The sequence below is a fragment of the Tachyglossus aculeatus genome, chromosome X1 (genome assembly GCF_015852505.1).
Source record: "Tachyglossus aculeatus isolate mTacAcu1 chromosome X1, mTacAcu1.pri, whole genome shotgun sequence".
Lineage (NCBI taxonomy): Eukaryota > Metazoa > Chordata > Mammalia > Monotremata > Tachyglossidae > Tachyglossus > Tachyglossus aculeatus.
The window spans coordinates 135673316-135701138 of record NC_052101.1 but is presented as its reverse complement, the minus strand read 5'-3'; the positions used below and the strand labels follow the sequence as shown (position 1 = coordinate 135701138).

Sequence of the window (27823 nt, the reverse complement as noted above, 5' to 3'; positions counted from 1 at the left end):
TAGAAAAATGACTTAGAAAGTGACATGGCTCAAGTGTGAAACATCATTTTGGAGGGTGAAGAGGGACTAGGAGAATCTGCTCTACCTTAATAAGTATTCAACACAGCCTTAAGTATTTTCCAATGGTCAACCAATCATGTCATCTGGGTGCCTACTGGGCATAAAGCATCAGGAGGGTACAACAGAGTACAGTAGACCCGATCTCCGCCACCAAGGAGCTTCTAGTCCTTGGCCTAGTGGATAGAGTATGGGCCAGGGAATCAGAAGAACCTGGGTTCTCATCGCGGCTCCACCACTTGCCCAAGGTCACCCAGCAGACAAGTAAGTCAATTATATTCTCGGTGTCTCAGTTACCTCATCTGTAAGATGGGTATTAAGACTGTGACTCCCATGTGGGACATGGGCTGTGTCCAATCCGATTAGCTTGTATCTCCTGCAGCACTTAGTACAGTGCCTGGCACACAGTCAGCGCTTAATACAATTATCATTATTACTGCGTACACAGCACCAGACCAAGCCCTCGGGAGAGTAGAGAGAGTTAGTAGACCCAATCCCTGCCCTCAAGGAACTTATCCCCTTAAGAGGGAAGACAGGCAGGTAATAATAATCATAATAATTGTGGTATTTGCCAACTTTGTGCCAGGAACTGTACTAAGCACTGGGGTGGGTACAAGCAAATTGGGTTGGACACAGTCGCTCTCCCGCATGGGGCTCCCAGTCTCAATCCCCATTTTACAGATCTGGTAACTGAGGCACAGGGAAGTGAGGAGACTTGCCCACGGTCACACAGCAGACAAGTGGCGGAGAAGGGATTAGTACCCATAACCTTCTGACTCCCAGCCCATGCTCTAGCCACTACGTCATGCTGCTTCTCTTAAAAAGGTCTAGAACGTGTGTAAGTGCTGAGCTGTTGAAACCTAAGTGCTAAGGGCAGCCGCTGGGTGCTCACAACCTGGGAAGGTGGAGCTTACTGCGGTTTGGAAGATGGAGAGGGTTGTGATCTGGAGGACTTGAAAGGGAAGAAAGTTTCAGGTGGGGACTGGAGGGCAAAAGGGGAGACCAGGACTCACAATCTCATCAGGATGCATTTTGAGAGGGTGCCATAAATCACTTCAAAGGTGGGCTTTGAAGAAGCTGGGCTGAGTGAACAGGGAACAATTTACTGACCACTTAAGAATTCAAAATCCTCACTCAGCCTCCAGAGCCAAGTCAGCAGAATTCAATGCCGGGCCCCACCAGGCATTAGGAATCCAAACTGAACCTTGCACTGGCAAATGGAGACAAACCTTGTGACCAACTGTAGGAAATGTACCCCCTGAGGCTTGTCAGGAAGTACCCCGCACTCCCAAACTATGGGTCTTCACTTTCCCACCCAGGCCCCCCACCATCACCCCCGAGTCCCTCCTCGGCCAGCGCCAGCTCGCTTACTCTGGCATAAGTAATTACAGCAGACACCGAATACTCTTCCCCTTGGACTGGGAGTCCCATGCGGGACAGGGACTGTGATCTGATTAGCCTGGATCTAACCCAGTGCTCAGTCCAATGCTTGGCGCAGCATAAGTGCTTAACAAATATCATCACTATTCTTCTTCTTCTTATCATGAATAATTGTGAGGAGGAGGAGGAAGAAGAGGAAGACGACAGATCAAGCTCCTCCCAGGTCAGGTGTGATGCAGGTTCTACAAAGGAAAAGCTCGCTGCCCGAAGCCCGTCGACCAAATCTGGAGCCTGGCTTACCCTGGCTAGCTCCTCTTCATCAATCTCCGGCTGTCGATGCTTAGAGTGCCTCGGATCCTCATCGTGGAAAATCGTTTTGGGTTTTTCGTCCTCCGAATCGCTATCTGAAGGGGGTTCGTTGATCCAAGCATCAAGATCCAAGCTGAACGAGAGTGACCACAGTTAAGAAACACAATTCAAGCGGCTCCACTCCCATTATGGCTCGAGTCTGTAGAAGGTGTGTGTGTCAAAATCAAGTTTACGATATATAAGGTGCCTAGGGGTCAGGTGGGGAAAATGCTCCCTGGGTTACTCTTCTACGGCTGGAAAACCGACACTGGGGCCAAAGGCAAAAAAACCCTGAGGCTCGGATATCCTCCCCTGCCCCATCCACTTCTCCAGTCCTCCTTAGAGATCATGGCAGGTTGCTGTGGAGTTGAGTTGCCCCCGCCATACTGGCACCCAACCATCTCCTCGTGTGTGCAGTGACAAAAAGCTTACCCTTCTGGAACAGGAACTTTCTTCTGGGCTTTGGGAGCTACAGGGTTCAGTTCACCGGCAAACAGGGCTATCACTTCTTCTGCAACGTGAACTTCCTTCAGTTGTAGCTTCTGAACATATTTGATCAACTGGAGGATGCAAGATGCCTGGGGGAGGGGGGCAGGGGGTGACACACAGAATAAGATACCCATTACAAAAAAGGCTAACAACTATGGCGTCCGCCAGTCCCCAGCTCTCCGATGCCCTTCTGAAACTTCACCACCCTGTCCCCGGTCATATCCTTCCCACTAGCACCTCAAATCCTACGCACTCTCAGCTTCTTACAGTGCTACATCTGTAATTCACTGTAATGCCTGCCTCCTCCATTAGACTACAAGTCCCCTTTGAAGAGAGAACAAGCGTCCTGATTCTATCATACCACCCCAAGTGCTTAGTACAGTGCCGAGCACAGGGTAAGCGCTCGGTTCACACCACGGAACCATCCGTCATCCGCTGGCCAAATTGGAAAGCCGCAAAAACGTGTGCAACCAAATGCAGTGCTTAATCGGTCACTCAGAGGCAGCAGAGGCCCATTTCACAGCTCATAAAGGTGGCATTTCCCCTCTACCGGGAGCTGCGAATCAAGTCCTTAATGACCACTGAGCCCCTTGCCGGGATTCCAGGTTGGGAGAGAATTTACTAACCAGCAGACTGGAAAATGTCCCGGACGAAGCAGGGAAATGTCGAGGGGCAGGTGAATAATGACTCAACTATCCAAAACTCAGGTTCTTTTCAAAAAATGAATCAGAACGGAAACTCTGCAGCTCCCTGGACTTCCCCTGAATGTCAAGTGGTTCTCCTTCAACCCAACCCAAATCTCTTTTGCTTTCATTTAAACCCATTTCCTCATATGCTATATGCGCTCTCAACTAATTCCAAGGATAGAAGCCTGCCACTTGTCCTCTTGAAAACACTATCCAGTTCATTCAAGACAGCCTGGCCTGAGGACATAATACATTAGTAGGATTCAGGTGGTCCTGTGGTCAAAAAAGTCACCTCCATTACAGGGTGAAGGAGGGTCTAGACCTCAGTGAACCTAGACCTCCTTTCCTCATTCTACCGGGTCCCTCCCCATTCTGCTGACGCTCCCACTACATCATTAAACGGTTCTGAGAAAAAATGAACAAAGAAGCTTTTCCTTTTTCCCTCCTACCTCCTCCGATGCCACAAAAGAGTTGTCTTCCCATGAATGGAAGATAAGTACCAGCAATCCGAACCCCTCTCCCACCAAAAAACAACCATCCCAAGCCCTCAAGTTGGGAGGGGAAGGGGGGGAATGGACATGACATTTATCAAAAAGAAAGTTCCCACAGCACTAATGTACATATTCACAATTCATTTATATTAATGTCTGTCTCCCCTTCTAGACTGTAAACTCATTGTGGGCATTGTACATTCCCAAGCACTTAGTACAATGTTCTGCACACAGTAAACACTCAATAAATGATGATGAAGATGGTATTTGTTAAGCGCTATGTGCCAAGCACTGTTCTAAGTGCTGGACTGATTCTACTAAGCAGCAGATTAGTGATGTTTGAATCCTCCCTGCCAGAGGACGTGCAGCTCTCCCTAAGGGCTTTGGCATAAACTCAACACTGAGAGATTTAAGGCTTTTTCCCTTAACGGCTCTCTCGAGCCAGGCCTCCCTGGCTGGCGCCTGTCGCTCCCCCCGATCTCCCAACTGAACCTGGCTCTCCACTCAGGAGCCCCCGCCCCGACCCGCTGGACCACGGCTCTCCTCAGACTACTAGTTTCAGCTCCCACCAACAGGCAAGAAAGAATGAATCCTCTCTAGGCTTCTTGGGTTGGGAGTTGCCAGCAGATGCTCTCAGTGCCACAGCAGGGCTGCCCGGCCCAGGGGGTGTGGGGAGGTGGGGGAAGGGGGAATTGGTTGCTTCATTTAGCCAACAGTCAGCTAACAGTCCTCTCCCTCTAACAACAGCTTCCCTCAAGGTTACTTCTTGGTCTGAACAGCAAACAGCCCGAGGTCCAGCTGCCAACAATGGTATTTACTGAGCGCTTACTGCGAGTGGAGCACTGTGTTAAGCGCTTGACTCTTCCATTCCTCAGCATGCCAGTTAAGAAAGCTTACACTACATGTTGTTCCCCTTTTGGCCCCCGCCCGAAGCTGAGTTAATTTGGGAGGAAGTTTATGGGCATAGTGGACAGAAAAGTGAAATTGAATGAGCCCCCAATTAACCGCACGGTGCTTCTGAAATGGGACTCCCACCTCCTCTTCTGATCAACTTCATTTATCCACTTTCATTCACAGACTGACTGAGTGAAAAAAGTTTGGCTGCAATCCATTGTAGGCCCTACAGAGGGTTGTGATAAAACTGGGCAGGCGGTAAAAGTGACCAGAACACTTCAACCGCAATGGTCGGTCAAAACCAAAGGAGCGGGCCTTATTATTTATCCTCTGACTTTCAAAGCCAAACAGATTGGTTCTGGAGGTGGGGTAGCTGGTTAACACTCGAGATCTTAAAATTCATCAAGGACTGGCACCAACCTTCCATTTGACATTTAGAAGCAAGCAGAAAACACAGACACTCTACCCCAAACTGTAACCCATTTAGCAGGTCTAATCCCTGCATTTTTCCCAGGGTAATGCTTCAGTCGATGCTATTTATTGAGTGCTTAATATGTGCAGAGAGCACTGGACTAAGCACCTGGGAGAGTCCAATACAACAGAACATGTTAGCATGTCGGGCTGTATCACGCACCGGGCTCCATTCCGTCACTTTCCCATACTCTATTCTCTCTGCACGTCATTTTGGTCCGCTTGCCTCCCCCATTATGGGCACGCTCCCCAGAGCCAGTGCAACCAGGAGGGGCCCCCAATAAACACTTCTCAAGAACTTTAGGAAAGGCTGGGCAGTGTAGCCTTCCTACCTCCTCAAAACCAAAGGCAACTGGAAAGAATCACACAGAAAAAAGCAGGTGAAGGCAGCACATGTAGAGAGACCACTTGAAGTGTACAACGTGCTTACGTGTTTTTCATCTAAGAGCGGTAAACAAAACACTTTAACAAGTAGTTCACGTGTGAGCTCACTGTGGGCAAGGAATGTGTCTGCCAAGTCAAGTGCATTGCACTCCCCCAAGTGCTTAGTACAGTGCTCTACACACAGTAAGCGCTCAAAAAACACCAACGATGACGACGACGAATGAGCTATGCTCATACGAGACCTAGAAGCAAGGGTTACTTATGGCAACTGGACTTCTCCAAAGGTGAGGAGACCCACCACATGATCACTCTGGTTGCTGCTCCCGGATACCCCTGGACTCGTCCTCCAAAAGCTTGAGGGGCTGCCTCCCTGGCTAGCGGGTTTGGCCCTGTTCACTAGAGAGTCAGGGCCCCTCTCCCCTCCCCCTGCCATCAGATCCAGAACCCTGCTGAAGAGAGCATGAGAAAATGGAGAAAAAATGACTGCCCTTGAGAGGGGAGGAGGTGTGTCTGTGTGTCTGTGCGAACGCGGGCTCATCTGGTGTGCCTCCACACCTTTGGAAAACTTGGGTTACGATAAGCAACCCTTGCTTCTCCAACGGTGATGTAAAGGACACGGCAGATGACGGTTCCAGCAGATCACAGAGCCGGCCCCGAGAGGGCCTGGGGTGGAGGTTCCCGGAGAGGGTGCTGTGGGGTGGAGCTCCCAAACCAGACCACTCTCTCCCAGAGGCCGTAGGCAACGACAGCGGCAGACTGATGGTGGAGGCAGAGGCGGGGTGGCTGCGCAGCATATTTCTGCTCTGGGGACTTTGCCATGGTGGCTGCCCAACTCCTGATGGGGTGGGCTGAGGCGGAGTCTTTCACCCCAGACTTGAGTGCAGTCGACGAGGCATCTCGCCTGCATTCGCCTTGAGGTGGCCCTCCCTGTGAAGGCCAGATCCCAGGAGAAGAGGAGCCAAGTCTCGGTCCTAAATGCAATCTGTCCGTCTAGGGCAATCAAGGGTGAGGCGGGCGGCCTCTCCCGGGGATGTTCCAATTCAGAAGGCGGTTGGCCAAGTGATCTCCCGGTTGCCGGGAAAGCTGGAAACCATCTCTGGAAGAGAGGCCGGAATACTTTACCCTCGAAGGGCCTGGTACGGGGGCAGTCGGTCACCAGCCTGGGGGGTCGCTCCCACGTCCAGGGGAAATGATAGCCACAAGGAACAGAGCCCTCCAGGTGACAAATGGAAGGCTATAGCTATGGCTACGTTGAGGCTCAAAGGGGGCTTTGGTCTCCTTTTCTTTGTAAATATTCTTCTGTCGGCCTCCTCAATTACAGTGTAGGCTCCTTGGGGGTAGGGACCTTGTCTCTTCATTCTGTTGTACCTTCCCAAGCGTTTAGCCTGCCAGGTTGTGCCCGGGAAGCATCTGAAAAATACCAAGATGACTCCTGCTGCTGCTGTTGCTGCTGCTGCCTGGTCAACTGGGCGAGAATAACATTAAAGTGTCCCAAAGCGGAGGAGGAGGAGGCGGCATCTTGATTGGCGGGTTAGGCTTCAACAAACCTGCCCCAAACCAGGTCGTCAGGGGGAGTGGAGGGTACACATCCCAACACCCCACTCTGAGGAGGAACACAGAAGGCATCAGCATGCTGGGATGGAGGCCACTGTGAGGCCGCCCTAAATCCAAGTACGGAAAGTATTCCGGGGGCGAAAGGACAGGACGACAGGATGGATCAATGTTCTGCGCTTGGCAACAAAGAGAAAATCGCTTCCGCTTCTTGGTCCGCCAGCCACTTCCCCCCGCTGGAAACCAGGAGGCGGAAGGCCGAGCTCCATCATCCACTGGCCCATTCCACCTCAAGCCGAGGGACCCAGGCCGGGGGCGGCCCGCTGGTTGAACCAGAGCACCGCGGGCTGGCCATCTGTCCGCACCCAACCAGACTCGCTTCCGGCCGTCGGGGCCAACGCTCTATGACCTCGCATTGATGCATTTGGAGGTGGGGTTGAGGGGGTGAGACACTCCTAGATGTGCACGTGTCAGTGATCGGAGAGGACCTGCTGCTGGAATAGCTGGCAACCAGTCTTTCAACTCTCCCCCGGCCCCTCGCTCTAGTCCGTTTGGGGGGGGGTTTCCCGGGGCAGCTCAGAAAGACAGGAAAGGGGCTCCTGGTTGGACAGAACTGCGGTTCCTTGGACGCAGCCTGAAGCGAGGGGCCGGGGGCACCTCTGGGCCTTGTCACATCCAGGATAGTAGGGGGCAGGGGGAGGGAGTTCTGGGGAAGAGGGACCGGGAACCGTCCCCTAACCCCAGAGCGCTCCCACAACAGGGACGGATTGGGCCGAGGTGCCAGCCAGTGGACTCTGGGGGCCTGAGTCAGGGCCTGGGGCCACCCACCTGGGGTGGGGGGAAGGGAGGCACCAAGCCAGGGCCCTGGAAGTGAAATCCAGAGTCCGAGGTGGGTTCTTGGGTAGAGAGGGCACAGGGCTGGGCCTGGCTGGGTCCAGCAGGCTTCGAGGGAACTCCCCTAGGCCGATGGGCTTTGGGGTGGGGCTCCTGCATCCCCATTCCCCCCCACCCCCTTCTTCAGTTCGCCGGAGGGAATAAAATGGAGGAGGGGGGCACTAACGCAGGAGTACGGTAGTGGAGCCCGGCAGGCTTTTGGGGCCTGGGAACCCTATAGTTCTGTCGGCGGGGGAGGGGGGAAGGGGAGGGCTAGGCACCCTCCACCAGCGTCAGCTTACCTGAGGTGAGTCTCTGAGGTCATCACGGCCAGGCGCCAGGAGGGAAACTGGAGGGGAGAGGGGCCCCGCCTCCCTAGGCCCATGGGAGGAGGAGCAGAGCCTGACTCTTGGATCAGGCTGCCCGCTAGCTAGGGAGGCAGCCCCTCAAGCATTACGAGGACGAGTCCAGAGGATATCCAGGAGCGGCTACCAGAGTGATCATCTGGCATGTCCCTTACCCACCTTTGGAGAAGATATCTTTATAGTTCTCTTCCTAAAGAGAGAGGGAAGAAGATTTGCAGCTATGAGGAAAAATCTAACAAGAATTTAATAAAGCCAAATCAATTCTGAATCACCCTCCTGTAATGAATATGCTACAGAATTGGATTTTGAAGCTTAGAGTACGACGGGCAGAAAGTTGAAACTATTGGACAAGGGTCAGCCTGGCCAGAACAAGGAGCAGGCTGAAAACTTCTTTTAGCATCAATGTACTTCAGCGATTCTTATTTCCTGCTTGTGGGGCTTGGTTTTTTTTTCCCCAATTTTACTGATAAGGTTATTTCTTCCCTGTGTTGTTGCTCTCTTCGCCTAATACATCCTCCAAACCTTCCCCGGCCCCCATACACACACCCACACACAGAGCCCTCAGAGGCTGTGAGCCTCTTACGGCTCAAGGATGGTGTCTGCATTATTAACCTCGTACCTTTCCCCAGTGCTCAGTACAGTGCCCTGCACACAGTACGTGTACAATAGGTGCAGTGCTTTACTATTGTTGTCAATACCAATACGAGGGAATGTGGATTAAACATCAGGGGCAAAGGCCCAGACTCTTCTGTCAAATTCAATCAAAGCACAGACCTTCTCTAGATCGTTTCAAACAGTTAAATACAATAAGGGTGTTTCCCACTGCAGGAGGATGAGGCCAGAAAGATAACATGACTTGTTTAAAGGTATAGGAGCAATAGCTGGCAGAGAACTCCATTCTTAATTGACCATCCTAACTCAAACTGTCTCAAGCAGTTCAAGAGGTACTGCTTCAAAAGCAACTAATTTGTTGTCACAATTTTGGGGAATAAGGTGATATGGGAGGGAAGGGGGCACGGCGGGGGGGGGGGGGGGGATATAGACAACAGTGACACAGAGTTTCAACCAATGTTTTCTGCTAAAAAAGATTTTCTTCTCCATGCTTGCAGCTCTTGAACATATAAGGTTTCATTTCAGAAAGCTAGCTGAATTGCCAACAAACACTCAGAAAATCAGACCCAAATCAGGGTTAGAGTCAACCGGTCCCCTACTGAAACCAATCAAAGATAGTTGAATTCCAATACCCTCTCTTGAACTTCAAGGTCTGCGCTCTGCACGAATTGAGGCAATCGTTCAATCATTAGCTGAGTGATCTCCAGGGCTGCCTCCTTCTCCTCAGCTTGTTCTTTCTGCAGCAGGATGGATGCATACAGCTTCACAACGTTCTGGACATAAACGGCCTGGATGTGTCCCGGTAAAGTGGTCACTTTGGGTCTCAGCATGGCTTCTAGGGTTTGATTGGCTTCCTGAAGGTGTCTGAAAGATAACAGATGGCATCAGACCAAAACCGGTACCTCAAATTCAGGAAGATTAACAAGACACGTTACTCTTTTCCATCACTGTAGACAACACCACCATACTCCGTCTCACAAGTCTGTAACCTCGGCTTTGTCCTCCACTCATCTTTCTCATTCCACCCACGTATTCAATCTGTCAACCCTGTCGGCTCTACCTTCACAACACTGCTAAAATCCGCCCTCTCCTCTCCATCCAAATCACTACCATGCCGATCCAAGCATGTATCCTATCCCACCTTAACTACTGCATCTGCCTCCTCGCTGACCTCCCGGCCTCCTGTCTCTCCCAACTCTAGCCCACAATTCACTCTTCTGCCCGGATCATTTCTCAACAAAACCATTCAGTCCAGGTCTTCCCACTCCTCAAGAGAAAATAAAAAATGATTGTACTTGATAAGCACTTACTATGCGTCAAGCACTGTTCTAAGCGCTGAGGTAGATACAAGTTAATCAGGTTGGACAAAGTCCCTATCCCACACGGGGCTCACACTCTGAATCCCCATTTTACAGATGAGGTAACTGAGGCCCAGAGAAGTAAAGTGACTTGCCCAAGGTCATGCAGCAGACAGATGGCACTTAGTACTTCAAGAGCTTAGTACAGTCCTCTGCACACAGTAAGCGCTCAATAATATGATTGAATGAAAGATGGCAGAGCCCAGATTAGAACCCAGGTCCTTCTGACTCCCAAGCCGGTGCTCTATCCACTAAGGCACGCTGCTTCTCATAATCTCAAGAACCTCCAATGGCTGCCCATCCACCTCTACATCAAACAGAAACTCCTCATCGTCGGCTTTAGAGCCCTCAATCGGTTCGCCCCCTCCTACCTCACCGATCTCCTACTCCAACCCAGCCCACACACGCCGCTCCTCTAGCTCCAGCCTGCTCACTGTGCCCCGATCTCATTGATCTCGCTGCCGACCCCTTTCCCACATCCTCCCCCTAGCCTGGAACTCCCTCCCGCTCTGTATACACCAGACCACCCCTCTTGACACCTTCAAAGCATTGTTAAAATCACATCCTCTCCAAGAGGCCTTCCCCGATTACGATTACGCACTTTTTCTCTGCCTCGCTCTCCCTTCTGCGTCGTCTATGCACTTGGATCTGAGACATTTGGATATCTGAAATTCTCCCCACACGCAATCCCACAGCATTTTTGTACGTATCTTTAAAGCACACGTTATACATTATTTATTCATATTCAAGTCTGTCTCCCGCTCTAATAATAATAATCATAATTTTGGTATTTTTTAAGTGCTTACTATGTGCCAAGCACTGATCTAAGCCCTGGGGGAGATACAAGGTAATCAGATTGTCCCACATGGGGCTCACAGTCTTAATCCCAATTTTCCAGACGAGGTAACTGAGGCACAGAGAAGTTAAGTTACTTGCCCAAAGTCACACAGCTGATAAGTGGTGGAGTCAGGATTAGAACCCACGACCTCTGACTCCCAAGCCTGTGCTCTTTCCATTTGAACCACGCTACTTCTAAACCGTAAGCTCGTTATGGGCAGGGAAAGTGTCTGCTAATTCTGTTATACTGTACTCTCCCAAGAGTTTAGTACACTGCTCTTATATGTCCAAGACTGAACTCCTTATCTTCCCTCCCAAACCCTGCCCTCTCCCTGACTTTCCCATCACTGTAGATGGCACTACCAACCTTCCCGTCTCACAAGCCCGCAACCTTGGTGTCATCCTCGACTCCACTCTCTCATTCACCCCTCACATCCGATCCGTCACCAAAAACTGCCAGTCTCACCTCCGGAACATCGCCAAGATCCGCCCTTTCCTCTCCATCCAAACCGCAACCCTGCTGGTTCAATCTCTCATCCTATCCCGACTGGATTACTGCATCAGCCTCCTCTCTGATCTCCCATCCTCCTGTCTCTCCACACTTCAATCTATACTTCATGCTGCTGCCCGGATCATATTTGTGCAGAAACGTTCTGGGCATGTTACTCCCCTCCTCAAAAATCTCCAGTGGCTACCAGTCAACCTACGCATCAGGCAAAAACTCCTCACTCTTGGCTTCAAGGCTGTCCATCACCTCGCCCCCTCCTACCTCACCTCCCTTCTTTCCTTCTACAGCCCAGCCCACACTATCCACTCCTCTGCCGCTAATCTCCTCCCCGTACCTCGTTCTCGCCTGTCCCGCCATCGACCCCCGGCCCACGTCCTCCCCCAGGCCTGGAATGCCCTCCCTCTGCACATTCGCCAAGCTAGCTCTCTTCCTCCCTTCAAGGCCCGACTGAGAGCTCACCTCCTCCAGGAAGCCTTCCCAGACTGAGCCCCTCCTTCCTCTCCCCCTCCTCATCCCCCCAGCCCTACCTCCTTCCCCTTCCCACAGCACCTGTATATATGTTTGCACAGATTTATTACTTTATTTATTTTACTTGTACATATTTACTATTCTATTTATTTTATTTTGTTAACATGTTTTGTTGTCTGTCTCCCCCTTCTAGACTGTAAGCCCATTGTTGGGTAGGGACCGTCTCTATATGTTGCCAACTTGTACTTCCCAAGTGCTTAGTACAGTGCTCTGCACACAGTAAGCGCTCAATAAATACAACTGAATGAATGAATGAATGCTCTGTGCAGTCAGCACTCAATAAGCAACATGGCTTAGTGTAAAGAGCACAGGCTTGGGAGTCAGAGGACATGGATTCTAATCCCGGCTCCACCACTGGCCTGCTGTGTGACCGTGGGCAAGTAACTTCACTTCTCTTTGCCTCAGTTACCCTATCTGTAAAATGGAGATTAAGACTGTGAACCCCATGGGTGACAACCCGATTACCTTGTATCTACCCAAGCGCTCAGAACAGTGCTTGGCAGATAGTAAGCGCTTAACAAATACCATAATTATAATTATTATTATTACTATTCTTAAATACTACTGATTGTTTGGCATTTTATTTTGTTAGTATGTTTGGTTTTGTTCTCTGTCTCCCCCTTTTAGACTGTGAGCCCACTGTTGGGTAGGGACCGTCTATGTTGCCAATTTGTACTTCCCAAGCGCTTAGTACAGTGCTCTGCACATAGTAAGCGCTCAATAAATATGATTGATGATGATGATGATTTAGAGGAAATCAACTAACAAGCCATAGAGGAAACACACACAGACACACACACATATCACATGGAACAAAAGGCCACAAATTAGTGCACTCAGCTCTCCTGGAACGCACAAGGGTAGGGATTATCATTTCTTCCTTTTTACCAAGACAGGCCTGTGCCTTTAGAAGAATGTTCCCTTGGCACACCCCTTCTAAAACGTAACTTTGTGCTACAGAACTGAGTGTAATGCATTTCTGAAAAATGCAAAGATGAATATTTCCAATGCAACAGGTGGAATCAGGTGGGAGGCTGGGGGAGAAGACATGCATGCGGCACCATCCTCCCATAAGAGACTCTGGCCATCCACCCATTTCCTTCTTTGCCTGTGTGGTATCCATCTGTTGTTGGGGTGAAAGGGTGAGGTGGGGGTGAACTAGGAGGATGAGCGCCAACGCCCCACCCAGAAGAATCTTGGCCAATGGGTTTAAAAGAACAAGAACACATGCCGTTGTAGCAGCAGCAGCAGGACTGAGCACCCATCGGGTGCCTTGCACTGTACTGTGCTCTTGGGAACTACAAGACAAATACGTGAACCAAATAACTGCTGGGTTTAGCTTGAAGGTAAGAATCGTCCCATCCTTCCCCCCGCCACCCACCCTGTGGCATTTCTTCCTCACCCCTCCAGGAACCACGTGCTGTGACCCTGCCACCACCCAATTAGAGGGCTCCCCTTTGGGGAAGGTAATGATTTGCTGTCATGGGTCTAGTTCCCAGGGGGAAACTTAGCCTCCAGTCTGGCCCAGCAATCCAACCAAGAGCTGCCTTTTTTTTTTTAAATGGTATTTGTTAAGCACTTACAATGCGCGCTTAGTACAGTGCTTTGCACACAGTAAGCGCTCAATGAATACGACTGAATGAATGAATCCCCCGGCCACCCAGGGTGCTGGGAGTTCAGGGCCAGAGTGAAGGGAACCAGACTGCTCTTTAGGTACGCCGGCCCCCTGGGATGCCCAGCATGGGACAGTCCCAAAGCACCGCCCTCCCCGGCTTCTCCCTAAAGCTTCCCACACCCAAGGACCTCAAAGCGGCAGCGCTGGAAAGGAAGGAGCAGCATAGGGCCCAGTACCTTTGCCTTCCTCTTTTTCCCCTTCCCTACTGCATCGCCTAGACACCTTCTTTTTTTAAATGGTGTTTGTTAAGCGCTTTCATATGTGTCAAGCGCTGCTGACAACAGCGGATGACAGAGCAGTATGATGTTTGGCAAATGAGCAGGAGGCAGCTCTCTGAACAGATGTTGGTCCAGAACCATGAGGCGAGGAGGCAAAAGTAAAGAAAGCACCAGCTGAAGCAACCCTCAAACACGACACCGTGGGGACAGAGGGCAGGGGCGTGTGCACGTGGGGGGGCTGCGGGTCCCACACTGCCCTGTCCGGCCCTGGCCAAATCTTACAGTCAGCGGCGTCTTCTAAAAACGCGAAGAACAACTCTCTAACAGAGTGCTCGGCCCACGGGGAGCGTTCACTGTTGGCGATGCTGATTCCAGGGAATGTGAGAAAGAACCCAGTGGAAACTCCCTTTGACTGGGACCCACTTCCAAGCCAGGGAAGCCAAGTAAAGCTACTCAGTTAGGGCTCCAGGCCCAACCCAAGCCCTCGTAATGGGCGGGAGACGGTGAAGCCATCATCCCCGACTGGCCTCAATCTGTAAAAAGCCCATTGACCTCTCTCAGACAAGGCAGCTGATTTTTCCCCCCACCACTTACTCAGAGAATTCTCCACAGATCCAAGCTGCAGCATAAAGCACCTCGCAGATTCCATTTCGCTGGGTGTTGCTGGCTATCAAGTGAGCATTGTCTAGAAGCATAGCCATCTGGGAAACCGCAAATTTACGAATAGCCTTAACTCGGATCGCGACGTCCAGCATCTGAGCTGCAATCAGGTGGCCGTGCCGTGTTCCCTCTAACCGGGTCAGTTCCACCAGAATGCTTATGTACCTATAGAAGAGGTAGAGGATCGCCGACGGTGAAATGACCTGCGCCCTGGACCCACCCGGACTCCCCACCCAGAACCATTCACTTTTCAATACGAACAAAACTAATTTAGAAGCCACCTGACCATTCAAAGTTGGTGATGTACTGGTAGTTGGACTGGCTACATATATCTATGATTTTCGTCAGAAGCTCATCGCGGTATGTTGTCCCTTCAGCTTTGTCCACGTGGACCATCAGCTTTTTCACAATCTCCATCAGGTTCTTCTTTGACACCTGTTTTAAAGTAGGAAAACCAGTGAATGGCCAGGCCGCCTCTGCTAGCCGCCTCAGGTGTCACGCCGGGGAGCTCGACGAAAGGAACGTTACTGAAAACAGCGAGCTACAATGTTCCGCCTCCTGGGAAACGGGGGAAGTTTTGAATGAAATGGGGGCAAGAAAATTCAAGCCTCTAGTCACCTCGGCTAGTCCCACAAGGCGCTTGGGATGACATGAAAGAAGTTTGCAGCACTTCAGGCTGGATCTGCCCATTTAAAATTAAAGATCCTTCGGGGGCAGTGGCAGCCTCAGCGACCAACAGAAAGGTATTGAAAGCTGGCTGGAGAGGTCTGAGCGGAAGCCTGTCTGGATCCAAAGGTGTCCACGCCGTGCTTGCGTGTGTGCGCCTGACGTGTGCATATGAAAGAAGTGGCAGGCAAGAGATAAGGGACAAGGACAGCCGTCTTATACATCAGTCGTCCCTCCAGATCTGCTGTGTCCCCAGAAAACTGCCAGTCAGAGGGGCTGGAATGGACACAGGGCTGACGGTATGCTCCTTCTGATCACCACGCCTCAGGTGCATCTCAAGAGCTGAGGGGCTTCCACGAGAAAAGCCAAATCGCCTCCACAAGAGTATGAGTCGAGTTGCCACCTGAATGGTGCTCTTCCTATGGGACAGGGGCAGTGTTGACTTTGGCACCTTACCTTGGGGCCCAATGGCACACTGATTGGTGCACTGAATGCACTGTGGCTAGTGATCAGCTCCCATATTTTTCTTTTGGCAAGGGGCTGGTTCATCACCCCCAGTAAAGGGAGTCCTGCATTCAAGAGCAGTCCCATTTAATGCAATGCGCCTTGAAATGAGGGGGATGTTAAATGGGAACCCTGGAGTTGCTAAAGGGCTTAGGTGGCATTCTCAATGATGCTGTCCATGCGGTCCGTAAGATGGCCGACAGCCCCCAACATTCTTCATCTCCGGGAGTCAGAGGTGGAACTGACACTTCAAAAGCACTAACTACAGGACCACAGAGAGAAAAAGCCTTCCCAGGAGTGGGCACAGTGAGCCGAAACCGCGTCACCGCTCCACGCTGTGCAATGACATAAACACGGCATAGAAGGCCAAGTGACATACATACGTACCATTCCATATAAAAGATCTAAAGCTCGAAGCCGTATAGATTCATCTTTGTCATCCAGACACTGTAGAATGAGATCCTTGTGGGACTGAACTGACTTGGGGTGAGTTTTCAGGATCTTGGACATTGCTAGCAATCCCAAGTACTTCACTATGGAAAAGAATTAAAGATGAGCTCATTTCCAAAAACGACTAGTCATAACGCTCAAGTAAGCCAGTGATCCACGCAGAATGCTGGCCTAAATTCTGAAGACCCATTCAGCCTGGGGGTGGTGTGTGTCAATTGCTGATTCTCCCAAGCCTTTATATTTTAGTCTGTTTACTAGTCAATGGAATTCTTCAGCTGAACAGATTTCACAAAGGAATAAGCAGCCCATGCAAACATGAAAGTGAGGGAAACAAATGGGCCTACAGAGTACCAGCCCAATACTTGCCAACAGGGTGGCTGCCAGAAACCATGTGAGGTTTTCTCTCCTCCCTAACGATTTAGATGGCCCATCTGCCCTTTGTCCTGTACATCCCTAAGCTTGCCTTTTGCTAAGGTAGCTGGGCTCCTCATCGATCCATCGGTGCAAGCCCTTCTTGGGCCTTATGAGATTCCCAGCCTGTTCAACGTCTTGAGGTAACGGACGTTGCACGTTTACCACTCACTGGGTAGGAAAGTAGTTCCCTGTGCCATGGGACTTAGGGGACAGCCCCAGACTGAGCCTGTCCCCAAACTTCACAATTTGGGATGCTTCAATTGCAACTCCGCTCCAGAGTGGACAGTCAGTTGGTCTGTCTGACCGTCCACCAGCAACTCTTTCTATTTTTCCTCAAAAGGAAGCTTCTCCATGCCACGCTTCCCTCAGGCCATCTCACTTGCCCTTCTCTGGCCCTTCTCCACCTCCACCACGGCTATCCTGAGAGCTAGCGACCAAAAGGCGGGCCGCGTCCCGGCAGCGGGCGGAACAAGGCCATTCCTGATTCCAGGATTCTACAAAACGGAAATCACTCAAACAAGACATGCTTAAAAGAGGTCGCAATGAGTTTCCTAATTGCTCTGAATTTGATTTGTTCTCCACACCTTTTTACTTTTTGGTCCAAATGGACTGTGTTCTGCACCAGGCCTCCTCAGCCTCAATTTGGGAACTGATTTTTAAAATCCATTCATCATTTGATCCTACAAAACTCATGTAAGACACAGAAAGTCCATGTTTGAAAGTATCCATCACAAACACACTTTTCCAAAAGAAAAAAATGGTTAAAACTTACAGTTCTGATCAGAGTCCTCTATTAAGATCCTTAATTTCTGAACACACAGCTGAAAAAAAAAAAGTTCAATGACTGTCAGCAGCTTCCAAAATGTACAGCTCAACCACGGTTTAAAGCTGCTTCTCCTGGAAGTTCAGAAGGCGTTCACTTGTTTCAGTTCGTGCCCAACCGACGCTTTCCTCCACAAGCATACTGTTGGACATGTCACTGCCTTTGCCGGGCAGCCCGGCGGATGCACATGCAGGATGGCCTCACCGTGCCTAAAGGAAGTGGATTCTAGGCCCAAAAGGGGCTGGGAGGGAGGGATGGGGGAGTGGTCAGCCAGGGACAAGACTACTCTTCCTGATGATGATGACGCATTTGTTAAGCAGTTGCTGTGTGCCATGCACCAGACTGAACGTCGGGGCAGGTCACACCAATCCCTGTCCCTCACAATTGAAAGCCGCGGGAGAACAGGGGAGCCCTTCCTCCAGGGCCTTGGTCCAAGGACTAAGATACTACAGAAAGGGGCTGGCAAATGAGAGAGAAGAGACAGGAGGGGGTTGGCTGGGAGGGCCTCTCTCATCACACTAGACATCAGGAAGTTCTGCTAGATGGAAAATCCAGGTCAACCAATCCATCAATAAATAATAAGATAACAATGATGGTATTTGTTAAGCGTTTATCATGTGCCAAGCACTGTTCTAAGCGCTGGGGTAGATAGAAGGTAATCAGGTTGTCCCACGTGGGGCTCACAGTCTTAATCCTCATTTTACAGATGAGGTAACTGAGGCACAGAAGAAGTGAAGTGACTTGGCCAAAGTCACACAGTTGACAAGTGGCGGAGCTGGGATTAGAACCCACAACCTCTGACTCCCAAGCCTGTGCTCTTTCCACTAAGCCACATTCCTTTCTTGCAATTTATGCAAGACTTTTATACTGTGAGCCCACTGTTGGGTAGGGACTGTTTCTATATGCTGCCAATTTGTACTTCCCAAGCGCTTAGTACAGTGCTCTGCACATAGTAAGCGCTCAATAAATACGATTGATGATGATGATGATGCAAGGGATCCCCAGGTCTAGGAGGCTGAGCACCTGAAGTTGGCATGGCCTTCCTGGAGTCCTCGGTTCAACCAAGTACCTTGTACAATGAACCGATTTTTCTAGGGCCAGGTTCCCCTCTCCCACCGCAAAGCACGGAGTTCAAAGAATGGTATTTACTGAGCATGGATTGTGTACAGAGCACTGAACTAGGCTCTTGTGTCTCAGGGTGTGCATGAAGAGCCTCACTTTAACCCATATCAGAAACAGTTCCCACTGATCCCATTAACATTTCACAACCCCCACCCTTTGTAGCCATGCATTTCAACAACAGCAACAACAACAACAAAAAGCCAGAAGCCTGAAGGTCACCATACCTGAATGCTGGCACTGTGATTGGGCATTCCAGAGGACAGAGAAATCAAAACTGAAACAAATAATGGAAAATTAGTTTGCTTTTCCCCTGAATTAAACTAAGCATAAAAACTAAAGCCAGCATCCTTTGAAATAAGTTTCTGACCCAACCCAGGGACATACTGCAAAACCCTAGCACATTGGCAACTTGTACTTCCCAAGCGCTTAGTACAGTGCTCTGCACACAGTAAGCGCTCAATAAATACGATTGATTGATTGCCAGTCAATCGTACTTATTACGATTTATTGCACTCAATAAATACGACAATGAATGAATGAATTAGCACCTACTGTGTGCAGAGCACTGGACTAAGCACCTGGGAGAGTACAATAAAATGATAAAACAAACACATTCCCTGCCCACAATCAGCTTACAGTCTAGAGGGGGAGACAGATAATAATAATGATAGCATTTATTAAGTGCTCACTATGTGCAAAGCACTGTTCTAAGCGCTGGGGAGGTTACAAGGTGATCAGGTTGTCCCACGGGGGGCTCACAGTCTTAATCCCCATTTTACAGATGGGGTAACTGAGGTGCAGAGAAGTTAAGTGACTTGCCCAAAGTCACACAGCTGACAAGTGGTGGAGCTGGGATTCAAACCCATGACCTCTGACTCCAAAGCCCGGGCTCTTTCCACTGAGCCACGCTGCTTCTCCGATGTTAAAAGAAATAAATTACAAATATGTATATCAGTGCTGTGGGGCTGGGAGGGGTGGGGATGAATAAAAGGAGCAAGTCAGGGCAATGCAGAACGGAGTTAAAGAAAAGGAAAAGAGGGCTTGCTTAGTCAGGGAAGGCCTCTTGGAGGAGGCATGCCTTCAATAAGGCTGGAGGGGAGAAAGAGAGAGATGGGGAAAAAAAACCCAGTAATTGTTGTCTGCCAGATATGAAGGAGGGGGTTCCAGCACAGAGGCAGGATGTGGGCTAGAGGTCGGCAGCAAGGTGGACAAGATCGATGCACAGTGAGAAGGTTAGCATTAGAGGAGTGAAGTGTGCGGGCTGGGCTGTAGTAGGAGAGGTGGCAAGGTGATCGAGTGCTTTAAAACCAATGGTGAGGAGTTTCTGTTTGATGAGAAGGTGGATGGGCAACCACTGTTGTTTCTTGAGGATTGGGGAAACACGGCCTGAACGTTTTGCAGAAAAATGATATGGGAAGCAGACTGAAATATGGACTGGAGTGGGGAGAGACAGAAGGCTAGGAGGTCAGCAAGGAGGCTGATCCAGTAATCAAGGCAGGATAGGATAAGTGATTGGACTACGGTGATAACGGTTTGGATGGAAAGAAAAGGGAAGATTTTAGCAATGTTGTGAAGATCGAACAAACAAGATTTAGTTATGGATTGAATATGTGGGTTGAAAGAGAGAGAGAGAGAGGACAGGGAGGAGGGGTAAGGGGAGCCAAGGATAAAGCTGAGGTTACGGGTCTGAGAAACAGGAAGGATGGTGATGCCGCCTAGAGTGATGGGGAGAAAGGACAGGGTTTAGGTGGGAAGGTGAGGAGTTCTGTTTAGGATATGTTAAATTTGAGGTGATAGGAGGACATCCAAAAGGAGATGTCTTGAAGGAAAGAGGAAATGCAAGTGGGGGGAGGGAGACGGAGAGAGATCCTCTAGACTGTGAGCCCGTTGTTGGGTAGGGACCGTCTCTATATGTTGCCAACTTGTACTTCCCAAGCACTTAGTACAGTGCTTTGCACACAGTAAGTGCTCAAAAAATATGATTGAATGAATGAACGAATGATCAGGGCTGGAGATGTAGATTTGGGAATCATCCGCACAGAGGTGGTAGTTGAAGCCATGGGAGCAAATGAGTTCTCCAAGGGTGTAGAGATAGAGAATAGAAGGGGACCTGGAACTGAACCTTGAGGGACACCCATAATTAGGGGGTGGGTGGCAGAGGAGGAGCCTGAGAAAGTGACTGAGAATTCATTCATTCATTCATTCAATCGTATTTATTGAGCGCTTACTGGGTGCAGAGCACTGTACTAAGCGCTTGGGAAGAACAATTTGGCAACAGAAACAAACCCTACCCAACAATGGACTCACCATCTAGACAGACACACACAGACACACAAACACACTCTCACGTCAGTTTTGAAGGCAAATTCTGGTGAACCCGCCGACGGCCAGCACCTGTTTCTCCCGGGGAAGTGCAGCACCCCTCCCAAGAGCAAATCAAGGTCAGGGCGGGTGGGAAGGCCCCGTTCCCGGCTCTGAGCCGCGGCCAGCCCCCGCCTCCAATCAATCAATCCATCAATTGCATTTATTGAGCGCTCACTGTGTGCAGAGCACTGGACTAAGCGCTTGGGAATGAGAATGAGTGTCCACAGCGTTGTTGGGTAGGGACCGTCTCTATTTGTTGCCAACTTGTACTTCCCAAGCACTTAGTACAGTGCTCTGCACACAGTAAGCGTTCAATAAATACGATTGAATGAATGAATGAGAACCAGGAGAGGACAGTGTCAGTGAAGCTGAGATTGGAAAATATTTCATTCACTCATTCATTCGTATTTATTGAGCGCTTACTGTGGGCAAAGCACTGTACGAAGCGCTTGGAAAGTACAAATCGGCAACATATAGAGACAGTCCCTACCCAACAACGGGCTCACAGTCTAGAAGGAGGAGACAGAGAACAAAACAAGTAGAAAGGTGTCAATACCATCAGAATAAACAGAATTATAGCTATATACACACCATTAATAGAGTAATAATTATGTACAAATATACACAAGTGCTGTGGGGAGGGGAAGGGGGTAGGGCAGAGGGAGGGAGTGGGAGCGAAGGGGAGGGGAGGAGGAGCAGAGGAAAACAGAGGACTCAGTTTGGGAAGACCTCCTGGAGGAGGTGAGCTCTCAGTGGGGCCTTGAAGGGAGGAAGAGAACTAGTTTGGTGGATGGGTGGAGGGAGGGCATTCCAGGCCAGGGGTAGGACGTGGGCCACAGATCGACAGCAGGACAGGTGAGAACGAGGCACAGTGAGAAGGTTAGTGACAGAGGAGCGGAGTGTGCGGGCTGGGCTGTAGAAGGAGAGAAGGGAGGTGAGGTAGCAGGGGGTAAGGGGATGGAGAGCTTTGAAGCTGATAGTGAGGAGTTTTTGCTTCATGTGAAGGTTAACAGGCAACCACTGGAGATATTTGAGGAGGGGAGTGACATGCCCAGAGTGTTTCTGTACAAAGATAATCCGGGCAGCAGAGTTAAGAACATACTGAAGTGGGAAGAGACTGGAGGATGGGAGATCAGAAAGGAGGCCGATGCAGTAGTCCAGTCAGGATAGGATGAGAGATTGAACCAACAAGGTAGCAGTTTGGATGGAGAGGAAAGGGCGGATCTTGGTGATGTTGTGAAGGTGAGACCAGCTGGTTTTGGTAACGGATTGAACGTGTGGGGTGAATGGGAGAGCGGAGTCAAGGATTTCCAGGAGAAGGGAGTGGTCGACAGTATCCAAGACAGCTGAGAGATCAAGGAGGATTAGGATGGAGTAGAGGTCATTGGTGACTTCTGAGAGGGTGGTTTCTGTGGACTGAAGGGGATGGAAGCCAGATTGGAGGGGGTCAAGGAGAGAATTGGAGGAGAGGAACTTGAGACAGCGGGTGTAGACAACTCGCTCAAGGAGAGGAATGGTAGGAGGGAGATGGGGCGCTAACTAGACGGAGTCGTGGGATTAAGGGAGGATTTTTTTTAGGATAGGGGAGACATAAACCTGCTTGAAAGCAGTGGGGAAGAGGCCATTGGGGAGCAAACAGCTGAAGATGACAGTTAGGGAGGGGAAAAAGGGAGGGGGCAAGTGTTTCAATAAGGTTCATTCATTCAATCATTCATTCAATCATATTTAATGAGCGCTTACTGTGTACACAGTACTAAGCTCTTGGGAAAGTACAATACAGCAATAAACAGTGACATTCACTGCCCACAATGAGCTTACAGTCTAGAGATGGGGAGACACATTAATACAAATAAGATTACAGCTATGTATATAAGCGCTGCGGGGCTGGGAGCGGGGGAAGAACAAAGGGAACAAGTCAGGGCAATGCAGAAGGGAGTGGGAGATGAGGAAAAGTGAGGCTTAGCGGGAAGGCCTCTTGGAGATGTGCCTTCAATAAGGCTCTGAAGCGGAGAGAGGTGAGGAGTATTGTCTGTCAGATTTGAGGAGGGAGGGCGACCCAGGCCAGAGGCAGGACATGGACTTTGGGTTGGCGGCGAGATTGAGGCAAATCAATCAATCAATCAATCAATCGTATTTATTGAGCGCTTACTATGTGCAGAGCACTGTACTAAGCGCTTGGGAAGTACAAATTGGCATCACATAGAGACAGTCCCTACCCAACAGTGGGCTCACAGTCTAAAAGGGGGAGACAGAGAACAGAACCAAACATACCAACAAAATAAAATAAGTAGGATAGAAATGTACAAGTAAAATAAATAAATAAATAAATAGAGTAATAAATATGTACAACCATATATACATATATACAGGTGCTGTGGGGAAGGGAAGGAGGTAAGACGGGGGGATGGAGAGGGGGACGAGGGGAGAGGAAAGAAGGGGCTCAGTCTGGGAAGGCCTCCTGGAGGAGGTGAGCTCTCAGCAGGGCCTTGAAGGGAGGAAGAGAGCTAGCTTGGCGGATGGGCAGAGGGAGGGCATTCCAGGCCCGGGGGATGACGTGGGCCGGGGGTCGATGGCGGGACAGGCGAGAGCGAGGTACAGTGAGGAGATTAGTGGTGGAGGAGCGGAGGGTGCGGGCTGGGCAGTAGAAGGAGAGAAGGGAGGTGAGGTAGGAGGGGGCGAGGTGATGGAGAGCCTTGAAGCCCAGGGTGAGGAGTTTCTGCTTGATGCGCAGATTGATCGGTAGCCATTGGAGGTTTTTGAGGAGGGGAGTAATATGTCCAGAGCGTTTCTGGACAAAGATAATCCGGGCCGCAGCATGAAGTATGGATTGAAGTGGAGAGAGACACGAGGATGGGAGATCAGAGAGAAGGCTAGTGCAGTAGTCCAGACGGGATAGGCAAAGTGAGAAGGTTAGCAGTAGAGGAGTGAAGTATGCAGGCTGTGTTGTAGAAGGAGAGAGGCGAGGTGAGGTAGGAGAGGGCAAGGTGATGGAGTGCTTTAAAGCCAATGGTGAGGAGTTTTTGTTTGATACAGAGGTGGATGGGCAACCACTGGAGTTTTTTGAGGATGGGGGTGACATGTCCTGAATGTTTTTGTAGAAAAGTGAACCGGGCAGCAGAGTGAAGAATGCATTGGAATGGGGAGAGACTGAAGGCTGGGAGGTCAGCGAGGAGGCTGATGCAGTAATCCAGGTGCGAAAGAATGGGGTTGGATGCGTAGGTGGAGCGGGTGGATTTTGAGAGGAGGCAGGATATCTTCTCTAGAGATATTACTGGGAAAGATGGGAGAGTTGAAAAGGGGGCAGGAACGAGAGGGACTTAGGAGGGCAAAGGAGATTTTAGGGAGCTCATGCCTGATTAGTGTCAATTTTCTTAATAAAGTAGGTGGCCAGCTCATTGGGGGCAAGGGATGGGGGGTGGCGGAGGGACAGGGGGCCTGAGGAGGGAGTTAAATGTTTGAAACAACTGGCGAGGGCAATGGACATGGGTGTCAATAAGGGTGGAGAAATAATTTTGCCGGGAAGAGATAAACCATGCAAGAACAAACTTGAAGTGGATGAAGTTGGCCCAATATCTAGATTTCTGTCAGCAGCGCTCTACGGCTTGTGAACAAGAGCAAAGGAGGTGGATTGAGGAGGTGATTCAGGGCTGTGGGTTAGTGGTACGAGACTGGATATAACACGGGCCTGGGATTCAGAAGGACCTGGGTTCTAATCCCAGCTCTGCCACATCTGCTGTGTAACCTTGGGCAAGTCACTTAACTTCTCTGGGCTTCAGTTACCTCATCTGTAAAATGGGGGTTAAGAGTGTGAACCCCATGTGGAACAGGGACTGTGCCCAACCTGATTAACTTGTATCCACCCCAGCGTTGAGAACACTGCTTGGCACATAGTAAGCACTTAACAAGCACTGTTATTATTATCGACAAGGGACAAGGGAGTGAGTGAGTTGAATTCAGTAAGAGAGGGTGGTGTTGAGCACGTCCATTTGATCATCAAGGGAAGGTAGTTTGGGTACAGAGGCTAAATTGGGCATGGTGACGTGAGAAAATTGGATGGGGTTAAAACATCGGAGGTCTTTAGAGCAACAGCACAGATTTTCGGGGAGGAGGTGGGTAGCAGAGAAGGCAGATGCGGAAGTTGTGGTCAGTTACTTGTACTTCCCAAGCACTTAGTACAGTGCTCTGCACACAGTAAGCGCTCAAGAAATACGATTGAATGAATGAAAAGTTAGAGGGATTTCAGAGTTAGTGAGGGTAGAGATGGTGCAGTGGCTAGAGATGATGAGATCTAGTGTGTCCAAGTTAGTGAGTGGGTGAGGAGGGGTGGTGCAGGAGGTCAGTAGAGACGAGAAGTGATAAAGAGGACAGTGGAAGGGTCGTCAGCAACATCTGTGTGGGTATTGGAGTCCCCACTGAAAAAAGAAAGTACCACCTGTTGCCCTGGATAGATCAGAGTTAATTTCACCATGGCCAGCTGGGGCCGGCTTGGGACACAAAGCGCTCCTAAATACAATTTCCCCAAACTCCTCAGGATGGCCATACTCCAACTTCATCCAATTAGAGAGAAGAAATGAGCAGGACCTATCAACTGAGGTCTAGGCCTGGGGCCAGACTGCCTAGAGGGCCCTTCGATAATGTTCCAGTGGGAGCAGATATGTAGGGGAGCTGGTGGCTGCCTGGGGTGTCCACGGGAGCCTGCTTCAGCAACCAGGCCAGGAGGCCTGCTGGTTCATTCTCTCCTCCTACCCCGACTGGATTACTGCATCAGCCTCCTCTTGGATCTCCCATCCTCCTGTCTCTCCCCACTTCAGCCTATACTTCACCCCCCTCCCCCGATTCACCCGGCAGGTGGTTACGAGTCCTCCTTTTCCCCTGACGGCATCCAGCATCCCCAAACTCCTTCAAACATTAAATTCACTTTTTCCTTTATATTATGAATTGAAGACCTCCAACAAATGTGGAATCAACAAGGTGAAGATGAGATGAACGGTGGAGCAGTGCTTAGCACCTATTTGTGCTTGGAGAAGCAGCATGGCTCCGTGGAAAGAGCCCAGGCTTTGGAGTCACAGGTCATGGGTTCAACTCCCGGCTCCGCCAATTGTCAGCTGTGTGACTTTGGGCAAGTCACTTCACTTCTCTGAGCCTCAGTTGCCTCCTCTGTAAAGAGGGGGGATTAAGACTGTGAGCCTCCCATGGGACAACCTGATCACCTTGTAACCTCCCCAGCGCTTAGAACAGTGCTTTGCACATAGTAAGTGCTTAATAAATGCCATTATTATTATTTGTGCTAATCAATCACTATGACCACCCTCTACTTGGGTGGGCTATTTGAGAAAAAGTGGTCGAGGCTGTTAGAATTTTAAAAGAACAGCCCCAAGCCACACCTGGAATGAATTAATTTCCTGCAACGTAAAGGGACAGGTGACCAATTCAAGAAGAGTAATATCATCTGCATAATGCCCCAAGCAGCAAAAGCCTACGTTGGTAAGGTGTGTTTAAGGAGTTGGCAGAAGCCCCTGGCCTTATGCCCTATTAGCTTCCTGCCCAATACACACAGCTGGCTTTCTACCCTTCTTTTCCCACTAAGCTCTCCTTTCCTCTTTTCCCACTCCCTTCTGCGTCACCCTCAGTTGCTCCCTTTTTTTCACCCCCCAGCCGCACAGCACTTACGTACATATCCATAATTTATTTATTTATACTGTTGTCTGTCTTCTCCTCTAAACTGTAAACTCCTTGTGGGCAGGGAATGTGTCTGTTTATTGTTATGCAGTACATTCCCAAGCACTTAATACAGTGTTTGGGAATGTACTGCATAGTGCTCTGCACACAGTAAGCGCTCAATAAATACAACTGCCTGACCCTAGGGATGCAGAAAAGCTGTCTCTGAGCTTCTTGGGAAATAGATCTTTGGCTCGGTTATACAACAAAATAGACTAGCACAAAGTCAGTCAAGCCATCGGGGCCTGATAAGAGAAAACTGCCACATCCAGGCCACTGCCCACAGTCCCAAACCAAAGCATCCTTGGGAATAGCCCCAGGCCCCCAGAGTATTCAGTCCCAACCATGACATCCCTGTAAGCGAACGAGGAAGAGATTTATGTGCTAGAAAACAAGGCTTTGGCATGAATACAGAAATACTTTGGCGGAGGGTGGGGGGTTAGATTTGGGAGGAAAAACTGACGACAAAAAAAAACACAAAACACTGTTCAGTAGAAAAATTCCCTCATTATCAGAAAGTGATCCCCCTCCCAACTGGCTTTTGGTATGCAATGCTGGGGAGGTGGTTTGGAAAGAGGATGGGACCAGGAATCAGGAGACCTGCTGGGGGAGCTTGGGCAAGTCACTTAACTTCTCTGTGCCTAAACTACCTCATCTGTAAAATAGAGATTAAATCCTCCTACTTAAAAAAAAAAAATTATGATACTTGTGAAGCACTTACTATGTGCCAAGCACTGTTCTAAGTGCCGGGGTAGATATGAGCTAATTAGGTTGGACACAGTCCCTGTTCCACACAGGGCTCACAGTCTAAGTAGGAGGGAGTGGTCACACAGCAGACAAGTGGCAGAGCCACGATTAGAACCCAGGTCCTTCTGATTCCCAGGCCTGTGCTCTATCCACTTAGGCCACGCTGCTTCTACTTAGACTGAGACACCCATGAGGGGCAGGGACTGTCCCCAACCTGATAATCTTGTATCTACCTCAGAGTTCAGGATTGTGCTAGTCACCTAGTAAATGTTTAATAAAGACTATTATCATTTTTACAACCAGTAATAGCAGCAATGATAGTAGTAATAACACTACTGCTATTACTATTATCATAACTATTACTATTATTACAATAATAATGGTAATAATAATAGTTTCAGCAAATATAATCTCATTTCTTCAACTGAGAGCCCCATAGAAGTAGTAGCAGCAGTAGCAGCATGTACTGAGTGATCGTTTGAGGCGGAGTACTACGTTAGGTGTTTGGAAAGTACAGAATCATCAAGTGATACTTCCCTGCCCATCAGGAGCTTACAAGCTAACAGGGGAGACAAACATAAAATGCTTTACAACTGTCCCAAACGGCCCGGGGGCTGTGTGCGATCTGAT

The 27823-nt window shown here is 49.7% G+C and overlaps 1 protein-coding gene across 2 annotated transcripts in view; it reads right to left on the bottom strand.

Annotated features, from left to right (window-relative positions):
* AP3D1 (adaptor related protein complex 3 subunit delta 1) overlaps nt 1-27823 on the bottom strand; it is a 108733-nt gene that overhangs the window by 36641 nt on the left and 44269 nt on the right. For both annotated transcript variants that reach the window (XM_038740567.1, XM_038740566.1), the window contains exons 10-17: nt 18589-18638; nt 17192-17240; nt 15943-16088; nt 14672-14820; nt 14320-14550; nt 9234-9465; nt 2218-2363; nt 1738-1879 (exon numbers count right to left, since the gene is read on the bottom strand). In XM_038740567.1, the coding sequence (XP_038596495.1) occupies nt 1738-1879; nt 2218-2363; nt 9234-9465; nt 14320-14550; nt 14672-14820; nt 15943-16088; nt 17192-17240; nt 18589-18638 (1145 nt within the window). The remainder of the gene's footprint in view (nt 1-1737; nt 1880-2217; nt 2364-9233; nt 9466-14319; nt 14551-14671; nt 14821-15942; nt 16089-17191; nt 17241-18588; nt 18639-27823) is intronic.